This window comes from Micromys minutus (assembly GCF_963924665.1).
Source record: "Micromys minutus genome assembly, chromosome: 5".
Taxonomy (NCBI): domain Eukaryota; kingdom Metazoa; phylum Chordata; class Mammalia; order Rodentia; family Muridae; genus Micromys; species Micromys minutus.
The window spans coordinates 82,307,320-82,327,500 of record NC_137974.1 but is presented as its reverse complement, the minus strand read 5'-3'; the positions used below and the strand labels follow the sequence as shown (position 1 = coordinate 82,327,500).

Below are 20,181 nucleotides of genomic sequence, written 5' to 3'. Positions count from 1 at the left end.
AAGGACACAAAACAAAGAAGCTGGTTTCTTAAGGTAAAAAGAAACCAGTGTCAAGTGAACAGAAGAATAAAACCTTAGCCCCTTGTGGCTGGTGACATTATAGAACGGATGGTTTTTACTCATTGCAGTGAATGTGCTTTCACTCACTTCCCTAGAGAACTGCTGCACACATACAAAGCTGGTCTAGAGCCCTGTCCAACTCTCCTTAGTTTCATGGACAAATCTGACTCAGGTGTGTGTCCCTGGTTTAGTATGACAACGTCCACACCAAAAGAACAATCTAACTCGAGCCTTCATATTTTAGGAAATTTGAGTTGAATTGATTATAAGAATGTGGTTGATAACTTCTGAGGGAGACAGGTTGTTTTTCTTCAGAGATTTAATCCCTGGTGGGTTGCTCTTGCCCCAGTGGGTGGCCTTACACCCATGGACATAATGACCAGATTACACGAACTTGGGGTTGTTCTTTTCTTTTCTTTCTTTCTTCTTTTTTTTAAAATTTTTTTAAATTTTTTTTTTTTTATTTAGAGACTAGGCCATGGCATTTGGAGAAGGATGTGGTGTTGGGGGCTTTGGAAGGAACTAAAAGAAGGAAGTGATGGCAGATGTGATTAGAACACACAGTGGACATGTATGAGATTCTCAAGGGCTAAACAATAATGTAAAATCAAAAGAAAGAAGGTGTTGGACGTTTGGGGAAGGAAAGTGTTGGTTACACCACAGAAGAGGGCACATTTGTGCAATTTTAAGCCATTGGGAAAAAAAATGGGAGAGAAGCATTGTGCCCCTTCCTTGCCTGCAGCGGTGCCATTTGACGAGTCCTTGCAGTTAATGAGATATGGTTCTTGAGTCCCTTACATAAAGTGCCAGTATTTGAAGACAATCTAAACATACTCCCTTGTACGTTATAAACCATACTTGGACGAGTTATAATGTCTAACACAATGTAAGCGCTGGGTAAGGGGCCACAACCCTCACCCAACCAACACTACGAAATCTTCCTTTACAAACATTTCCCATATACAGTCTGTGCAATTCATAGACGGGGAACTCACAGATGGACAAGAGCAATTTAAGGAAAGCACGACAGTTTGGAAGAAAGAGGTTGGCGTGAACAGAGAGCGGCTGGAAAATCCTGGTAGACAGACGTGAGTGCAGTGACAACATGAAAGGTCAGAGATGAAGTCCTAGGTCAGAAAGAGGTAGCTATGCGTACCGATCAGGAGCTTCCACCCTGTTGTGTAGGCAGGAGGAGATACTGCGATTTATATCTGTGAATGTAACAATCTCCATCATCTCTGTCCCTGCAAATGTCTCCTAAGTCCAACAGGAACAAGAAAAGCATCTCCACTCGGTATATGTCAGGCATCTTTGATGCATTTTGACTTAGTTACTACATGGATGAGTTCTCAGTGGGAATGGTACTTTGACATGAGCTGAATTATACTCTGGACAAGACCTTCTGGAGGAGTGGCACATATGCAGAGGACAGGTTTGGAAGGGTGCAAGCCAAAAGGATGCAGATAATTGGTTTCCCTCAATAGCTTGTCATTTCTCACTTCCAAACCCATTCCAGTACCTGGCCTATATAACGCAGCAAAGCAGGACATGTTTTGACAGGTGTTAGGTTTCATCGAGAGAGACCACATAGAGGTCATATGTTCTGCTTTGTGATTATCTTACCTCAGTTTAACATAACTGTGCAGTGATTATCACCAATTTAGAGATGGAAAAGTTAAATCACTGTAATTAGTGGGTTTTGCATTCACTGGCAATTGAGGTTTTCCTTATCCTGGTATTACTTAAAATATAGCATAGGCAAAAATCATGCTAGCTAATCCTACCTCAACAGGGTCTTCAAGGGTGAGACAGAGTTTCTACTTAAACAATCTGTCATTTGACTATCTGTGAATAGAAAATTCCTCCAATGATTACTTTCATCTGTAGGAGGCTATGATCCCATTATACCAGCTCACGAAGCCTTCTATAGACTGTGTTTTCCTTCTCTCTATGTGCACACTGAGAAAGTATCGACTAGTATTAATTTCTACTTAGCTTGGCTCTGTACTTGAATTGCAACCAAGTTTAGATTCTTTGGCTAGATGGTCATGACCATTAAAACCAAAGGGACAGAGCATCCATATTTGAAAGCAGGGGATGGAGGCAAATTTCTGGTTGTAAAAGTAATGTATATGTACATGTACACACACACATACACACACACATATACACACATACATATAAATGTGTAACTATGTTTATAAAGATAATGCATGCATCATTTCTGTACAGATTTGCAGAACACACAAACATGCTTCTGTGTGTCTTTATAGGGGACATACCTATTATTTAGATGTTTATAAGAATAAATTCATTTAAAGAGTGACCAATTTTCTAATTTTAATTTTGTTCTTAACATCATGAGGTTCTTTCTAGAATTAGTGCTGCTTTGGAGTTTTCTGGGAGACAGATCATGGAACAGTTAATTTGGTCACACTACATATATGCGTGTGATACTAAACTGCATGAATAAAGTCTCAGGAATAAGACAAAAATTCCTATATTTCCTATGAAAACTTTGCCAACATGAAAGCATCCTCAGAGTCAAGACTCGAAGTGATGAAACCTATTCAGTAGCTTTTTCTGTTCTGATTCAATCCAGGTCTCACAGTGCCTCTGGGCACAGTGTACACTCTCAGACAAAGAATTTACTCATGTGAAGTAAATTAATTATTCCAGAGCATGAATTTACTATAGAATGAGTTGTCTCTTCCAGGAAACCCAGCGACCAAGAGAAAGTGGATGTGACCTATTACAAAATTCAAATAAAAACTGCTTTCAGAGGAAGACTGAAGCATAAAAACTGTATGATCTTCTGTAAAATATGAAAAATGTGAATCATCCTCACTACCGCAAAAGGTGGGTTCCTCCTGTAACCTTGTCCTCTTCCACAGACTCCATATTGCTTCCTCTCCCTTTGGTAAATGCTTTCAATTTAACTTATTTCAACTTTAACTCAACTCTGTGCTCACACATCACTTGTTGGAACCTGACATATCAGTGCGGCTTTGTACAGGGGGATCAGAGGAAGGATGAGAAGTCTGTCTGGAAGTCAATGAGCCATAGGAAGTGTGGAGCTGAGTAACTAGCTGGAGAGTGTTGAGAAAGGTTTTCAAAGAGCCTTAAAGACTTGATTTGCCCTTAACACAGAAATTAAAATGGAGACCTCCACATGGGTACAGCGAAGATAGATTGCGTGTGACACTGGGCATGGGAGCTGCCATGTAATACCCTTGCAACACTGTTAGGTACAAGTATTTTCAAGGTCGCTCATGTGTCCTGAGCTCAAGTGGTTGCTTCTTGGAGTCTCTTATGACATGTGTGTGTGTGTGTGTGTGTGTGTGTGTGTGTGTGTGTGTGTGTGTTAGAAGAGTATGCCCATGAACCACATAATTAGTGGAAATACTTGGAAAGACGAAGATGCCTTGCTTCATCCAAGAGAATTGGTATGTCTGTATGCAGTGGTCCTCTAAGTGATTTGTAAACGGACCATCGTTTTTAAGAAAGCAAGTGGGACACAGAGGGCTCAGAAAAGGAAGATGAATAGGGCATGGCATGAATCACATCATTTAATCTTTTATTTGAAAGTGGGCCCAAAGGCTAACACAGGATTTGGGGACTGCTGTGCTTTAATTCTGTTTCCCAGCTATTCTCCCTTTGTCACACTCCAACCAGGCATCTTCCTCCTGTTGCCAGCTGTCCATCTTCTTCTGATGGGCTTTCCTTAGCTCTAGAGGCAGCTGGTCCACTTAGGGATATGACTTTTGGGTTTTATCCCACAGAAAGTTCCAATGGTCAGTTACACAGGAATGGAAACCTTGGTGTAAAAGAGACCCAGAAGCATTTGCTGCTGTTTTCATTGTAACAGAGTATCTATTCTGTGGGAAAGCACAGATGGGTTTCAGTTCATTTCCTTGGAGACCCCAGAGCATCTCATCTTGAAGCCCCTCCACCCTGCTTCCCCATCCTCTCAGAATGCTCTTCTTTTCATCAGTGAGATCTCACCCAAAGGCATCATCATCTTTATCCTATTTTTAAAAGGTGATTTCCCCTCCCCCAATAGCACATAGTAGGAGTGTGTGGGGTGGCTCTCTCAGCCCAAGCCAGTTGTAAAACCACTGCCTTCCGTTGGTGACAGTTCTCACCTTTCATGAAGTAGGCTTGCTGTGTAAACTGTTTCATTCCATCACACCTCCAAACCATTGAGCCAATCACTGTCCTTCCTTGGAAATGTTTCCTAAGAGGAACTGGTTGGATATATCTCCCTCACTCTCCAAGCATCTGGGTTGCAGATACATAAAACCCAGTTTCTATGTGCATTATTACTGAATGCTTCTAAGGTACCCAACCATGACACAGAGAAGGGTAGTGTGGACAAAGGGGTGGTTTGGTGAGCAAGGGAGTCTTTGGTGCTCCCAGTGGTCCCTACCTGTCCTTGTTGGGAGTTTACTTGTTCACATAATCTAGCAACCCTTACTTTTCATGCCTGTTTCTGCTTCTCTCACAGAGTTTTGCTCTCCTATTTGAACCTGCCTACATGAGCACCAGATGACTCCCGTTACCTCAAATAGCTTCGGATTAAGTGTGAGGACTTGTGGGAGGGCAGGCTCTGCCACTTGGCCAGCTCTCTTGGGAACAGTGAAAACTCTTTGAGACAAAGAAAGCGGCACAGAGAGAGGTGTGCTTTGGCGTGATCAGGAATGTCACATGGCTGCTCACTGTGCAACACAGCTCATCCTGAGTCACCCAGGCCATGGCTTCCCCATGCAGAAGACGAATGAGAAACAAATTAAAGTCTTTTGAATCAAGGTGAGGTAATCATCTTCAGGTGCCCAATAGGTCAATGGAAGGCCACACCTTGGCCCTGTGTTAGATGGATGTCTATCAACAGAAACACATGATACTTAACCTAAAAAAAAGAGATGTTTATTTGGGTTCAGGGATTTAGGCTGTAGTCACCTGGCCCTCTTGCTTTTGGGCCTGTGAGAAAGTATATAAATACATGTCAGAGAAGCTGCCTTATGGAAGAAGGCACATGCCCCAGTATTCCCTTCAGGAGCACATCCAAGGTGACATCATTCCCTTCCACTCAGCCCCATCTACAAAAGGTCTTACTATCTCCTATAGGTTGGCAACAAAGCCTTCAGCCTATGGGTTTTAGGGAGTCTTTAAAGATTCCAACTAGGACACCCTTGTACTTGAATTTCTTACTCTATCTAAGTTGTTTAATGTTGTACAACTAAATCATAAAATAGTTTGCATTTTCTAAATGTTCACTTGGAGTCAAGTAATCAACACTGACATAAAGTCAAACATCATTCTAGTTAGAAAGTGACTGTCACTTCATTATCAATTAAAAAATACATTTTGGAAAGAAAAGATAATTATTTCTTAGCAATAAATCAATAAATGTTACATACAATTTCATTATCTTGTTTTACAGTTTGGACTAAATGTTACTAGAAAGCAATGTGATATTATTTAACTTGGTCTTCTGGAAACATAAGTCAACAGTGATATAATATTTCCTTAAAGGGATGTAAAGATCCTTGAAAAAAACCATCCAACATTAGAGATGGCAGCACTGACTTTGTTCTTCAAGGATACGAGGCTGAGTCAGTTCTTGAACAGAGACAGTTTGTTCTATTCAACTGTCTTGTCATTTTAACTTAGCAGGCAAATATCACTACATTTTTTTTTTCTTTGCAGAATTTCCAATATCATTGCAAATCTGCCCTAGTGTTGATATTAATGAAGCCCAGCAGTGTAACCAGATCCTGCCTGGAAAATGGTGTCAGTGTCCTGCTGATTAACGCAAATGTCACCTTGGGAAGGTGCTGTGTTTTTTAAGTTGGACAGGCATGGTGTTTATTGTTTATTTGATTCATCCCACTGATGCATTCTGGGAAACTACTGTGCATTTAGTACAGTCATCCCCACACCAGAGTGGCCTGGCCTCAGAATCAGAAGTATGCTCAGAGGCAAGGAAGGCTGGCCATCAGCACTAAAACCCAGCCTTGATTACCTTCAACACTGGGCCATACTAATTGTTTCCAAGGCATCTATCAAGAAGATGGGGACAAGAGCAATGCATTTTCTTGGTTTTTTACTTTTGTGACAGGATCTCAACTCTGTAACCCAGAGGCTGTTCCCCAATTCATGGTGCCCCCTTTGAATGCTCACCTTCCAAATGCTAGGATAAGAGGCGCATGCCCTGTATCCAGAAACAGGTGAAAATAATATTTTTTGACTTTGTTTTCTTTCTAAGAAGGGGGGGGGGTAACCCAATGTATTTTTAATATTGAATGTTATAGGACTTTACAAATCCATTTCATTAAAAACAAAAAAGCTATGAACAATACTGCCCACAGTGGTCTTGACCTCCTATATTAATCAAATACATCAATCATCAAGAAACTGTCCCACGGATATGCAGACAGGCCACTCTGATAGAGGCAATTCTTCAACTGAAGATCCGAATTCCCACACATCTTAGCTCACATACATACAAGTTGGTGGTGCTGATTTTCATAGCCCAAATTGCTAAATATTGCGATTTTTTAATATCCAATTAAAATAAAAGTCACTAATGAGATTTTCTATAATTGTTTTCTTTTTCCTACCAATACAAAAACACTTCCTCTTAGGGCACTGCTTGATTTTTGCTAACTGCATTTCAGGTGTTCAAAAGCCATGTGTGGGTGGTGGCCACCGAATTAGACAGGCTAGGAAGGAGAAAACTAATACCATGTAAATCCTGGCATTCATCCACTGACTCTAAGTAAACAACTAAAAACACAGAAATAAATACAAAAGAGTTCTTAATTTACCTACATAATTCTGGGCTATCCCATTTCAAATTTCCTCTTTAAAAAAAAAAAAAAAAAAAAAAAAAGATTCTTGCCCTGCTGTGGGAGCAAAGCTGGGCCCATAAAAGATAATAAGCTTTTTGTTTGTTTCTCTGTTTCCTCTTTTCCCTAAAGGTTCCCAGATGATTGTAGTATTTCTTCTTTGTACTTTGCTCCTGTCTGCCTGATTTGCTGCCTGATGCTTGACATAATTTCTACTGTATCCCTAACTGTATCTGGGTAGTCATATCTGATTTCAAAAAGTTTGGTCATGCCCAGATAAGATACCAGTGAAGGGATGATTTACAACTGAAAATACAGTCACTGCTTCCTGTGTGTTACAAGGAACAGCAACCCAGGAAGAAGTGCATGACAGTGACATCAGAGATCTTGGGCTCTGTCTTTGACAGAGTCAGTAAAAGACCAGCTCATTCTGTCCTGGAGGAAAAAAAAATGATTTTGTACCCATGAGTCAATAAGTGATAAACTCCTGGATGCTGAAAAGCACGGTGAAGTGTGAGTCAAGGGCTGACATCTCTAACTCATCCTTTGAACTGGCAGCACAGGCTTCAATTACCCCAAACCTTCTCCAACATGGTCCGTCCTACTTCCACCATCGGATGCAAATGGACCAGTTGCACGTTTCTCTCAGTTATTCCCTCCTAAAGTTAAAGTAGCTAAAACCCGCATTACCACGGCCCTTCTGGACCGTGATCTGCTCAGTTTTCTCCCTTTTCTGAATGAATGGTACTCTTTGTCAATGACTCAGTACTATGCAGAAAATAAGATGAGCTTTCTCATTCCTCTCAAAGTGTTAGACCAAGGGTGATTGCCAGGCCTGCAAAGGAAACCATGAAGAGAGAAGAGGATGCTCGCTTCAGCCATGACCACCCCAGCCACAGGCAGGACCTGCACTGAGACTCCAGTTCTGAGGCAAACATTCTAGAAACTTCTGCAGTATAGAACTTCCTTTTTCCTTCTTTTTCGTGTTTCTTCTCCTTTCCCCATTTTTCTTAACATGGGTCGGGCTAAAGAACCGGAAAACAGCTATAAATACCCACCGAGACATCTTTCGGCCAAAGACTGTCCCAATGTTCAAATCCATTAAATGATGCTCAGAAGCGACCACTTCCTACTTTCTTTGGAATAATTTGGGTGCAATAATTGAACAATAAATAGAAAATATTTATGAAGTATCCTTCAGTGGAGAAACTCGATGGAATTACTTATCCTTTAAAAAAATGAAGAAAGCACCAAACATCAACTCTCTTCTTTGAAATTCCTGGAGTCTGGGTCTGTGTGTGGGGGTGGGGTGGGGGGAGTCATCCTTTGCCTGTGCACTATAAACTACAATAGAGGCCAAGTACCTCCCTTCAGTAACACATGTTGGTCTGACCCCAGGGGTTTGTATGGGGTACAAGCTGAGAACCAGAACCTGGTATCCAAAGGGAGATAACAAATTCCCATGAAAGGTCATTTATTTTTATGGATCTCATTTGGGGGAGAATGAAAGTACCAGTAAGAGCCCTCAAGAAAAAAAGGTGACATCCCCATCACCAGGGGAGTGACCATGAGCAAGTTTGAACATAATCTATTCACTATCAGAGGATAATGGCTGTACATGGAAGTTTTAATCTCTAGGGTTCTTGTCTTTAATGGTTCTTTTAGTATTTTTGGCACAATGTAGATGTGGGAGTTTGAATGAGATGTCCTCTATAAGTTTGAGGTTGAATACTTGGTCTCCAGTTGGTGGTGATTTGGGGAGGATTAAGCCCACTATACTCCAGGCCTCCCTAACACTGCTCTCACACCCACTTCCACCCTTATCCATTCTCTATCATTCAGCATCTTCAGGGCTCCCCAGCTCCACTCTTGCACGTTGTACAAGACTACTAATTATAAGATGGCCACCTCAAGCATTCTAAACATGTTATATACGTGGTCCAGAGATAGATTCTAAACTCCAAGGTTCCTATAAACCTGTTTCTAGAACTAGACACCAGGCCCAGCCCACACTCCATTACAGACCTTGTAACCAGCTGATCACACGTTGTCAGTGATGCCACTCACACAACAGTGAGGACACTGGAAGTCACAGAGAGATATGAATAGCAACCAGGAACGTTTCATTACTGGGTCAAACTGGATTAATACGTTGCTTTATTTAGGCTCTCTTTGAAAGGGAAAACCACACAACCTTTAACTCGTGGCTTTTATGATGGTGAGGTCGGCCTCTTTCCTTTGCCTCTTTGCCCCACAGACTCTATCTGCTTCTGAAATGAATGTACTGCCAGGAGGCATGACCCCAAACACCTTTTAATCAAATTCCCACCTACAGCAGGTCAGGGGGAAAGCTGCAGAAGGAATTAAGCCTATACCCCAGAGCAAACTCTAAATAGATTGCCCACACACTGACACACAGACTACAGTTTACAGGGTGCAACTGAATGTCAGAACAAAACTAAGGTAAGGGCTCCACTGTTTTTACTACGGTGTTTTTCACTGGTCCTTGGGAGAATGCAGTGAGTGTATCAGTCTTCATTGACTAGCTTCCTTCAGTGTAGCACCATGAAGACCAATGCGATCCAAACACTACCAATCTACAGCTTACATGGACAAGATTTTAAAAACCTTCCTCTCAGTTAGTGACTAACATGGTGATTACTGTTCATTTGTCACTTATAGATTGTATAATGTTATGTAATAATATATCAGAATATGTGTGATATTTTATAAATCTTTATTTATAAATAAAGTTAGTTAAATAAAACTAACTTTATTTAACTCATAAAATTATTTATTTCAAAAAATAATTTAAACTCCTCATCAAAAATTTAAGTTCCATATCTAAGATAATCTATGTAAAAACCTATGTATTAAAAATCTATTTAAATGTATCCTGAAATTACAAGACCTTATCCATTGTACCCTGTCTTGGATAGATTTAAATTGTTACCAACAAACCTACTGTGTGTAAGATCATTCAGTGAGACACACAGAGACAGCTGTAGAACACCATGGGCAGTTTAGATAATGCAAACTTGCTAGAATATTTTGCATCCTTCCACAAAGAGCGTGGAGATCAGACTTACAAAATATTGGGATCTGATTCAGATCAGCAATCAAGTTTATGAGTATATTTCATAGGAAACTCAAGAGTTAATTTCAGCACCTTTTTTTACGTCAGCTCCATGCATGTCAGATTGCATTAGCATAAATTTGGAAAATAGATATTTTCCTTTCAGAGTAACAAACGGTTTGAAAGAAATCAAACGCTAGTAGTTTTCAAGAAAACCTAGTCTTTCATATAACTTAATATCTTAGAATGTATACGTTCAATGGAACGCAGGAATCAGGGGCTGTTAGCGGGGAGTCACTTACGCCATGATGCCTGAAAGGTGAAACATTTCAGCGGTGATGTAGGACAAGTAGCTGTACAGGAAGACAAAGAGCGGCTCAATGACCCGGATGTTGTGTGTGAAGCGGGTGGTGAACGCTGCTATGAATCCCAGGAGGATGCCAATCAGCACCCCGCCAATCCCCACAACGAAGAAGTTAGCGATGCCTGCAAACACGTCTACGGTCTGGATGGTTTTCATCTGGCAGAAGGACTTGAACAAGTTGTACAGGACCTGGGGGGACGAGAAAGCACATTGTCGATCCCTCTGGGGCTGGGGACGTGTCAGCAGTTAAAGTGTTGGTCACACAAGCATGTGGACCAGGGTTTGAATTTTCAGCACCATGCAGATTCTGAGATGGCATGGAGTTCTGCTTGTAAACTCAGGGGAAAGAGAAAGAGGACCTCGGAAGGCAGTTGCCATTATCCAGCTCTGGGTTCAGCTTTGAGATCTTGCCTCAATAAAAAAAAAAAAAAGAGAGAGGAGAATGAAGACTCCCAGTGTTCACACACACACACACACACACACACACACACACACACACACACACATACACACACATTACATGCACACACACGAGAAAGAATAAAAATATTCCTCGTAGTTTTCTCTAGGACCACACTGGGCACAGACAAATCTTTCAAGGAGATTTGCTCAATGTCAGAGGAAATTATCGTGTAGTTATTTGCCACATATAATAATATTCTGGGCTTAAATGAACAAAATCTTTGACAAAAAGTGTCTTTTCAGATAAATATTTTGAGAAGTAAATATTACAAAGTCATCACTCAAATTAGTCCTAAAATGTTCTTTTTTTAATTTTTCAGCTATCACCTGAAGAAATATTTTCAAATACTTCTTTGCCACACCTGGTCATATTGCCATTGCTCAGACGCCCCATGTCAAAGGAAACATTTGTTTCACAGGGTCCTATAATAGAACCATAACAGAGAGGGAGCACGTCCTTCAGGGTGGGCACCTCACTGAAGGTTGTCTGTCTTCACTTCATACCCCACCTTCTTGTTTCACTCACACATGCAGTTTGCCTAGCATCATGTAAAGTCCGGAGGATGTTTCTTAAAGAGGTCATCTATTCATGGTATGAGATCATGTATGGTGTAAACATGCTGTAGCTTCACACACACACTTTATGCCTCTAAAATAATGAGACCACTCCTGTTTGTTTTTTTTTTTTTTTTTTTTTTTTTTTTTAGAAGTTTTGATTGAATTAGACTTCAAGAGCGCTACTCACTTCATGCTCAGTGAGCAAGGTGATGTGTTTTCGCCTGTGTGTGAGCAAGGTGATGTGTTTTCGCCTGTGTGTGAGCAAGGTGATGTGTTTTCGCCTGTGTGTGGAAGCCCCAGCGCTACATGGGAGGGGAAGGACTGGCTTCTCAGTCTTATCACTTTTCCCCACAGAATCAGAAAAATGTTCAACTCAAACCAGTCTTCTGTACTGTTTTCACCATAGAACTTAACATTCAGAACTTTTAAAAGCCAGCTCGTGAGGGCATGGGAGACAAGGGTCTGAGATGTACTCTCATTTGGCTCTCAGGAAGTGAAAATCAATCAAGTTCTTAAAAACAGAAAATCAGACGACACAAAATGTGGGAGGTAATGCCAGAGGAGAAGTTTCCTGACCTGTATGAAGTGTTAAAGGCTCCATGTGAACTCATGTACCAGGCTCCTTCTGGTAAGCAGCCATGTCCCAATGCATTGTGAACCACTGGCCCTAACTTAGTCATTGACAAAGTCTACTGCCTCATAGACGTTACATAAATGTCTCTTTCTTTCCTCAGAGTTATGAGATCCTTGGGGTCATCACCTTGTCACGACTTCTTTCTTTTGTATTGCTTGGTGAGTGCACAAATTCTTACTTTCAGTCACAGTTTGCTGCAGAACAAAGGCACAAGAAACTCTGGGCCACCACTGCTGCCTCACAGGATTTAAGAGATGACACATAAATCTCTTGCCTCTAGATTGCCAAGGACAAAGGTAACAGAAACGGGTGTCTCAGAAGAAGTGGCTTTTCCCAGAGTGTTCTTTGGTAAGCCAGTTCAGTTTCTGCATAGAAAGCCTCCCTTTAGTTCTACTTAGATGCTGTGGGTCCATCCAAGACTCTACCAGCCTACACTACAGAGCCCAACTTTCCCTTGGTCTATCACTTTCTATCCCCAAGATTCAAAGTCTTTGGTTGTTGCCCATCTTTGAGAAATTATAATACATGGATCATGCCTTCCCTCCCATTCTTCCTTGCTTCTTTGCTTCCCTCCCTCCCTCTCTCCTTCCCTCCCTCCCTCCCTCCCTTCTTCCTTCCTTCCTTCCTTCCTTTCTTATTTTCTGCTTCCCACAATACCCTGAAAAGGCAAAGGTAGAATCATCCTACTATTCTACAAAATATAATGTATATCCTCATTTTCCCCTTGTGCTTTTCTTTACTGACATTTTCCTTGAAGAAAATCTCCTAAGCCTTGTAACTGTCTTCCAACGATCATTGGTGGAGTTTCCATTCTCCCCAAGGGCCTTTCCAGACTCCTACAACCTTTGGGAATTGTCCTTACTCTGACCTGCAGTACACAGGACTTGAAACCGGTTGGCACTTTGTTATTTCATACTGGCTGCCTTTCCATTGAGTACCATATTTCCCCCAACAAGATGAGAAACTTCTTCCCAGAGGGAGACAGAGATGGTCTTTTTCTCCATACTTCTTCCACCTATCACACTGACAAGATGGGGAGTTTGGATGTGCTTGTACATGAAATAACTATTGTCAGCAGTGTCAAACAGTCACGACCCTTCCAAACCTGTTTTCTAGCTACTCAACCCATCCAACTTACCAAACAGTGTTCTGCTTCAAATATTGCTCTAAATATTGAAAGAGTGGAGATAAATCACAGATCCTTTCTTTTGGGGCAATGGGCAAAAGGTCCAGTTTGACCAGTTTGCTGTAAAGATACCAGTGCCACTGTGCTGAAGCAAATGGCAAGATAATATAATCTACGATCAGAGAGCCTTTATAGGCTCCAGCTTGCTTTATATTAAATCTCTTGGTACTAATTATATCTGGACAGATGGTTGATTTCAGTTAAAGTCTCTAATTTTATCTGAGGTTATCTATATACTGGAAACATTTGGAGTTCTAATTCACATATGAATGCATGTGTGTATCATAATGTTGTGTGTGGGGGGGTGACATAAGTACCCCAGGCGTTGACCCAAAGTTGACATGTATTTCAAGAAATTAAAATTCCAGTGACTCCTCTGCAATAAATTACTAATAGGCCAATGTGATGGCTGAGGGCTCCCCAGCTTGTCCTACGATCTAAGGCCCATTTGTCACAATTATCTGCATATATGTGTATGTGAGATTGTGAGTCAAACAATTGACACTCAGATCTTAAATGTGCACTGATTCAGTGAAGGTGTAGAGAACAAATTATGCAAATACCGTTGTTTATTCCAGAAACTAGCATGCAAATCATTTTGTTAAGAAACACGAAGCATCATTACTTCATATCATGAATTCCAGATAATTCCGTGATTTGCGAGGTCTAGACTGAGTGTACAATCGTACGGTGTTCCCTGTTTCCCATCCTCCGGTGAAATTCCACCTAAAGCCCATAATAAGGTACCAGCAGGATGCTTCACTAACTTCTGTCTTCAAAGACAGCAAGCCTAGCTACAGGTAGATAACAAAGCAACACTCTAGGAAGTTCCATGAATCTTCGTAGAAAACCAGAACACTCAGTGGTCCCTCTGAATGCTCAGCGTGACGGGATGCATTACTGTGTGAGAGTAAGTCAGTTTGTCACAGGCTACATGGAAACAGGAGGATGTGTCTGATATCTGGGAATCAGGACCAGCTTTGGATTTGTCATAAATATAACATAAAGGGTTAATATAAAAATACTAGCTGAAAGCAATTTTAATTTTCCAATTGTGTGCTATCCCTCTACATGATTCTAGTCTACCTTAGCCTTTGATAATAGCATGGTAAATTTGTTCTGCATCTTTTAGACTCAATATTGCTTGAGCTTTGGGATACTTTGGTGCTAGAATTTCTTTAAGCTTTCTGGATGTGCTTGTCACGGCAAGGAAGGGGTTGCTTGATGCAACACAGCTCTGCCCTGTTTCAGTGATACTCCTCAATCTTCAACTCCTGGCGATGCTACATGTTTGGCTCTGAGCATCACAACCCAGATTTTCACAGCTTTTCATATTCCACAGGTTAGTAAAACCTTCCCTGGTGGCACAACTCTGGAATTGAGCCAAGGGTCATCAGTAAAATGTCTCCACCTCTGTTCTCTGAAGGCCTCTGGGAAGAAGACAAACAGCTGTTTATACTCTTACTTGACTTGTTCCTAACATGGATCCAGTTCAGTGTCGTATGTAATCGGTTCTGTGAGAGAAATATCAGGGTCTTTATCTTTACCATCATCTGGTAGCAAGCCTGGGAGACTATTCTCATATTCCATTGGCGTATGTTTTGAGAGAGCTTGCAATAACCACACATGGTTTACCACGGAAAACCATTAGGTTGTGCTGACCATGGATAAGAGCGTCCACATTAACACATACCTACGTGCTCTCTTTGTCCCTTCTTGCCTTCCCTGGGGCCGCCATCCATGTCCACTCACAAAACAGCTCGTGGCTGTGCCTCCTTGAGAGCAAGTACAGGAGGCGCCCCGTGTCTCCCAGTGCACTTGCACACTTGGAACTGTGAGTTATCCAGATCCGCCATGAAATCTGACTCAGGAAAAACTCAAGAGTAGACCACAGAACTAACTTGATGAGAAATTTTCGGGGTGGTAGAGAGACCACATAAGCTGCCTATCATTCTGAAAACCACCCAGCTCTCCCTACGAAGGAAGCCAGCAAGGTGTACTTATTTTTTTGCATGTTTTCTCTTGCCTTTAGCAGACTCACTCCAACAATTCCACATTCACAGGTCCACAATCTCCTCTAGCAAGGGTAAAATTTACATATAAATATAAGTCCTAGGGGAAAACCTGGAGCCTGAGGAAATTAGAATGAGTTATAAAAAGTCTTTATTGTTATGGCAGTTCCTAGTTAAAATTTAATACGGAAAGTTAATGACCAATCACTGTTAATAAATAATAGAATGTATGAATTGAGTTCGGTTATTTGAGTAAGTTAACAGGCTGTCTGAGAAAAAATATCCATCTTAGGAGCTACTCTAAAATTATATGACTTATTAACTGTCAAATTATTTTCTCCATAATAATGCTTACCTAAAGTTAATGCACATCCTTTCAGATTTTAAAAAAAAATTGCTTTTCCTTATTTCAGGGATTGGCTTTTGCAGTAAAAGATCACTAAGAGGAAACTGTACTTGTTTCTATGTGCACCATCAAATGAGTCGTGGGTGTGAAAGGCAGAGGTATTGAGGAGAGGACAGAGGTTATCTGAGGTGCACACACTTTAATCTGCCCACCTCAGTTTCATCGACAAGGTGGTAAGACTTCCTTCCTAGGTTGTCTAAGGAGTTGGGCATGAGAGAACTGTTCACTGGGAATCAATGGCTGCGTTTTCAGAATGACCTCCCTCTCACATCACTAGTACAGACTAACCAGTCCCCCAGTTCAGGGTCATGTGACTGTAAGTACTGAAGGGAGAGCTCTCTGAAGGTCCTGGGATCAGGGAAGGGTCTGCTTCCTCTACCCCACTCTGCCTGAGTTCAAAGGCAAGGCAAAAGTGAGTTCTGTGAAAGTTAATGGCAACTCTTGACTCAGAGTGTGACAATTAGGAGATAATTAAAATAATTAGTTCTACACACACACACACACACACACACACACATATATATATATGTATATTTAAATCTGCTTATGGAAACATGATGAGAGCCAGGGGTATTCTTTGCCTAAAGGAATGTGATGAGGGTTGGGGACGAGCTGGTTTAATAGAAGAAAGAACACGTGAAAAAAGATTTCTCTACAGTCATCAACAGCAGACAGACAAAGTGTTCCTGGAGAGGACATTCCCTTGTAAACATCACTTCAAAAGTATCAAACACTTTGTGTGTGTGTGTGTGTGTGTGTGTGTGTGTGTGTGTGTGTGTGTGTGTGTATGAGATTTGAGGTCTCTTAGATTATTGCCAAAGACCATTACTTAATAAAAAAAAAAATCACAGTGCTAAGCCATCAGAGATAAAATGGTCACAAACATGTTTATGATCTGTCACTTGGGGCTTGTGCTCTGTGTTTTATGAAGATGCCGGCTGCACACTCTTTGGGGGGCTCATAGCAAAATGAAAACAGGGAGTCAATAGTACCCTACTAAATAAACTATAGGTAATTAAAACGTGTGTTAAGAGTTTCAAGACATAAGGTCATTCATTAACCAGAGTAAAGGGCTCTAATATTATCAAATATGTACTCAGTGTTCCCACCCCTTCCCCGACATCCCGTCTGTAGACTCTTCTCGGTGGCCAGCATCTTTGAGTGACAGTGATTGGTTGGTGGCTGCAGATTCAGCAAGATGGGATCTGCTCACGGAAAAGACCAAGGCAAAGTTCAACAGCTGAATCTTTCCTCCTCATCTTCCAACTCACGGAAGGGTAAGGGTGGAAGATGAAATTAATAACCTATGTCCAATGATGTAATCCACCTATGGCCAATGATGTTATCAACCATGCCTGTGTAAAAGGAACCTAAACAGGCAGGTTCAGAGGCCTTTTAGATAGCTTGCATGTGGGAGGTTGACGTTTGGAGGAAGTGTGGAAGCTTCATGTCTTTTCCCCCATGTCTTGCCTGATACACCCCTTCATCTGTATCTTTTGCAGTAGTGATACATTAAGCCAACATATGTGAGTTCTGAGAGCTACTCCAGAAAGAAGATGCAGGAACTCTAATGTAGAGCCCATTGGTGCAATTACCCTCTGAGGATGAGCAAAACACAGTCTGGGGGACGAAGCTCTTAGCCTGTGTGTCTGATGCCATCTCTAGGTAATCTCAAAAATGATTTGATTTGGAGGGAAGTCAGCTGATGTCTGCTATAGAATCTATTGCTCCATTGTCATGTGGGGAGATACTTCCCTATTCTAGGCATACAGCCAGAGATAATGACAGTGGTTGGTTATTCCCTCTATATCCTTGGAGAGCCTTCTATGGTGCAAGTGGTAGGTGTTTCCCATGTACTCTGTGATCTGTTCACTCACCACTGTGACTGCATCGTTGAGCAGAGACTCGCCAAAAACCAGGATGTAGAGCTGTTCGTTGACATGAATGTTCTCAAAGACAGCCAGCACAGCCACAGGGTCCACAGCCGAGATCAGGCTGCCGAAGAGAAGGTTCTGGAGCAGGGTAATGTCGCTGAGGCCAAATGCTTCAATCTGGCAGATGCCAAACAAAGACACCCCAATGCCAATGGAATTCCACAGTGTACCCACCACAGCATACCAGAAAATGGTGCCGAAGTTCTCAAAGAAGGGTCGAGTGGGCATGAAGTAGCCAGCATCCAGAACAATGGGTGGCAAGAGGTATAGGAAAAACACATCTGTCTTCATTGCCGGAGGAGACTTCTCATCAACACCGAAGATAATCCCACCCAGCAGAAGCCCAACCATTATGAGAAGGCAGCTCTCTGGCACAATCGTGGGCAACTTGTGATAGAGATGAAAACCTGGTTAAGAGAAACACGGAGCCAGGGTTATTCAGGACTCAAAGAGAAGGAATATTAGAATTCAGAATTTCCAAGATCACTATACTTGGCTTCCACATTGCAAATGGCCCACCTAGGTTACACTTACCTGTTTACATACATGCAGGATATACTACTGAGGCACAATCTGAATTTTAAGCCATAAATCAAATTCTACAAACACATGTTGTTTCCATGGCACCATGTGGGGGTCTCTATACCTTTATTACGTGTTTCTAAATTACTGCAGCAACTCGGTTTGTGTGTATGTGTTGTGTGTGTCCCTGTGTGTGCATGTGCTCCTGTTTGTGAGAATACCAGTACATCTTTGCCCATGTGTGTGCACTCAGCATTTCCCTCCCTCTTCACCACGGCCCTCTTGCTCAGGTGTCCTCTGTGTTAGAAGCACACCAGGAGAAGGAGGAAGCTATTTGTTTCCCATTTCTGGGAGGCTCTGAAGAAGGCCCAAGGACATCTCTGGTGTTGGTTCTCAGGAGTGAACTGTTCACATTTATTTTGTTGGCATTGCTGTTGTTGTTTTAATATGTTTGTTTGTTTGCTTGGCTGAGACAGGGACTTGAACTAGCAAGGACTTGTTAAGTTGACCAGGGACCAATCAGCTTCCCCAGCTCTGAGATTACAAGCACCTGCCAACACACCCAGCTTGTTTTCCTGGGTTCCATCAAATCTCATGTTTGGACGGCAACCACTTTCTTAGTGGTGCTATGTCCCCAGCCCCCACGTTGCAATTTTATACTTAAAACAATTCAATTCCATTCAGAACATCTCCGGATATAACATTTTCCTCCATCCTACCTTAACCCCAGTAGGTAGACAAGCCAGTTGTTCTTGTGCTTTTAAAAACAGAAGTGACAACCAAGGTGCCAAGCCCTCCAGCTTCTCACCATGGTGGTTGTGTCAGCAGTTATCTTAGAGATGAGTTCTGGTTTCATTCTCTGCTATCGATAAAGGTTAGTGTTTGCTTTATCCTTCATTTCAGGTCCTCTCATTTTAATAGAGAATGTGTTTAGTTTTTGAGATGTGTGATCCCTAAGAGAAAACCAAGTGTGAATGGTGGCACACACCTTCAATCCCAGCACTTGAGAGGCAGAGGCAAGCAGAGCTCTGTGAGTTCAAGACCAGCCTGGTCTACAGTTGCGCTCAGGAGAGCCAGGACTGTTACACAGAGAAACACTGTTGGGAACCCCCACCTAAAGTATGTTAAGTAACTGTTTTATGAAGAATATACACACACTGTGAGCTCCACCTCTAGAAGAGCTCCCGGACAAGTGGAGACACACGTAAACCTCTGAAGTATTCCATTCTAGTACAAGCAATCCAGCTGAATATAGGGATCAGCTAAGGAAAACACCCACGAGGAGCCAGAGCTGTGTGGAAGCTCCTAGACAGGCATAAGAGTCTTGCTAGAAAAGAAGGGAAGGAAATAGCTCTCTCCTACTCCATGCAGGTGCCCAGTGTGTCTTTGACATAGCGAACACATGAGAAGTGGCTGTCACCGAATAAATGGAAGGGGCATGCTGATTGCTGTGAAAGCTTGTGAGGACTGAGCATGGCTTATCCCTTGGAGATCAGTCGAAGGGGCTTCCAGAGATCCTATGATTGCAAGGTAACAATGCATCGCCCAAACACTTCGTGTTTTAGAATCAAAGCAGAATGCAAAAAGGCTGCAGCTCTAGCCGAACCCATTTTAACATAACAGACTGCAGAGGAGGGGGCTTTGATAGATGATTGGGACCCAGACACACTGCGCAGTCTCAGCAATGATGCTCAGTTGAAGCCAGCATGGCAACAACGGGGAACTTCAAGACACTGTGGCAAAGGCTGTGCTGGTGCAAAGATGACCAGAAAGTCACCATAGTAGTGAAAAAGGGGTCCAGATGACAGGTCCATCTGAGGCGCCCTCCCGAGGACCAAGTTTGTCAGGCGCCCAACTGAGGTGCCCTCCTGAGGACCACATGTGTCAGGTGAATCGGAGGTGCACTCGGGAGGAGGAGCACGTATCTACGTCAGGCACATCTGAGGCGCCTTCCAGAGGACCACATGTGTGCCTCTCTGCCACTGCAGTGACAGGCAAGGTGATGAGAACACCGCACTTCGGCACCACTTCTCAGGCCTGACGTTCCTTTCCTCAGTATTCTCATCTCTGTACCTCATTCCACTCCACGCACCCGGTCAATATGGTCTGCCTGCAT

The 20,181-nt window shown here is 42.2% G+C and overlaps 1 protein-coding gene across 1 annotated transcript in view; it reads right to left on the bottom strand.

Annotated features, from left to right (window-relative positions):
• SLC9A2 (solute carrier family 9 member A2) overlaps positions 1-20,181 on the bottom strand; it is a 77,591-nt gene that overhangs the window by 28,896 nt on the left and 28,514 nt on the right. Inside the window, exons 2-3 of the mRNA XM_080917363.1 lie at positions 17,487-17,950; positions 10,290-10,540 (exon numbers count right to left, since the gene is read on the bottom strand). Coding sequence (XP_080773489.1) covers positions 10,290-10,540; positions 17,487-17,950 — 715 coding nt within the window. The remainder of the gene's footprint in view (positions 1-10,289; positions 10,541-17,486; positions 17,951-20,181) is intronic.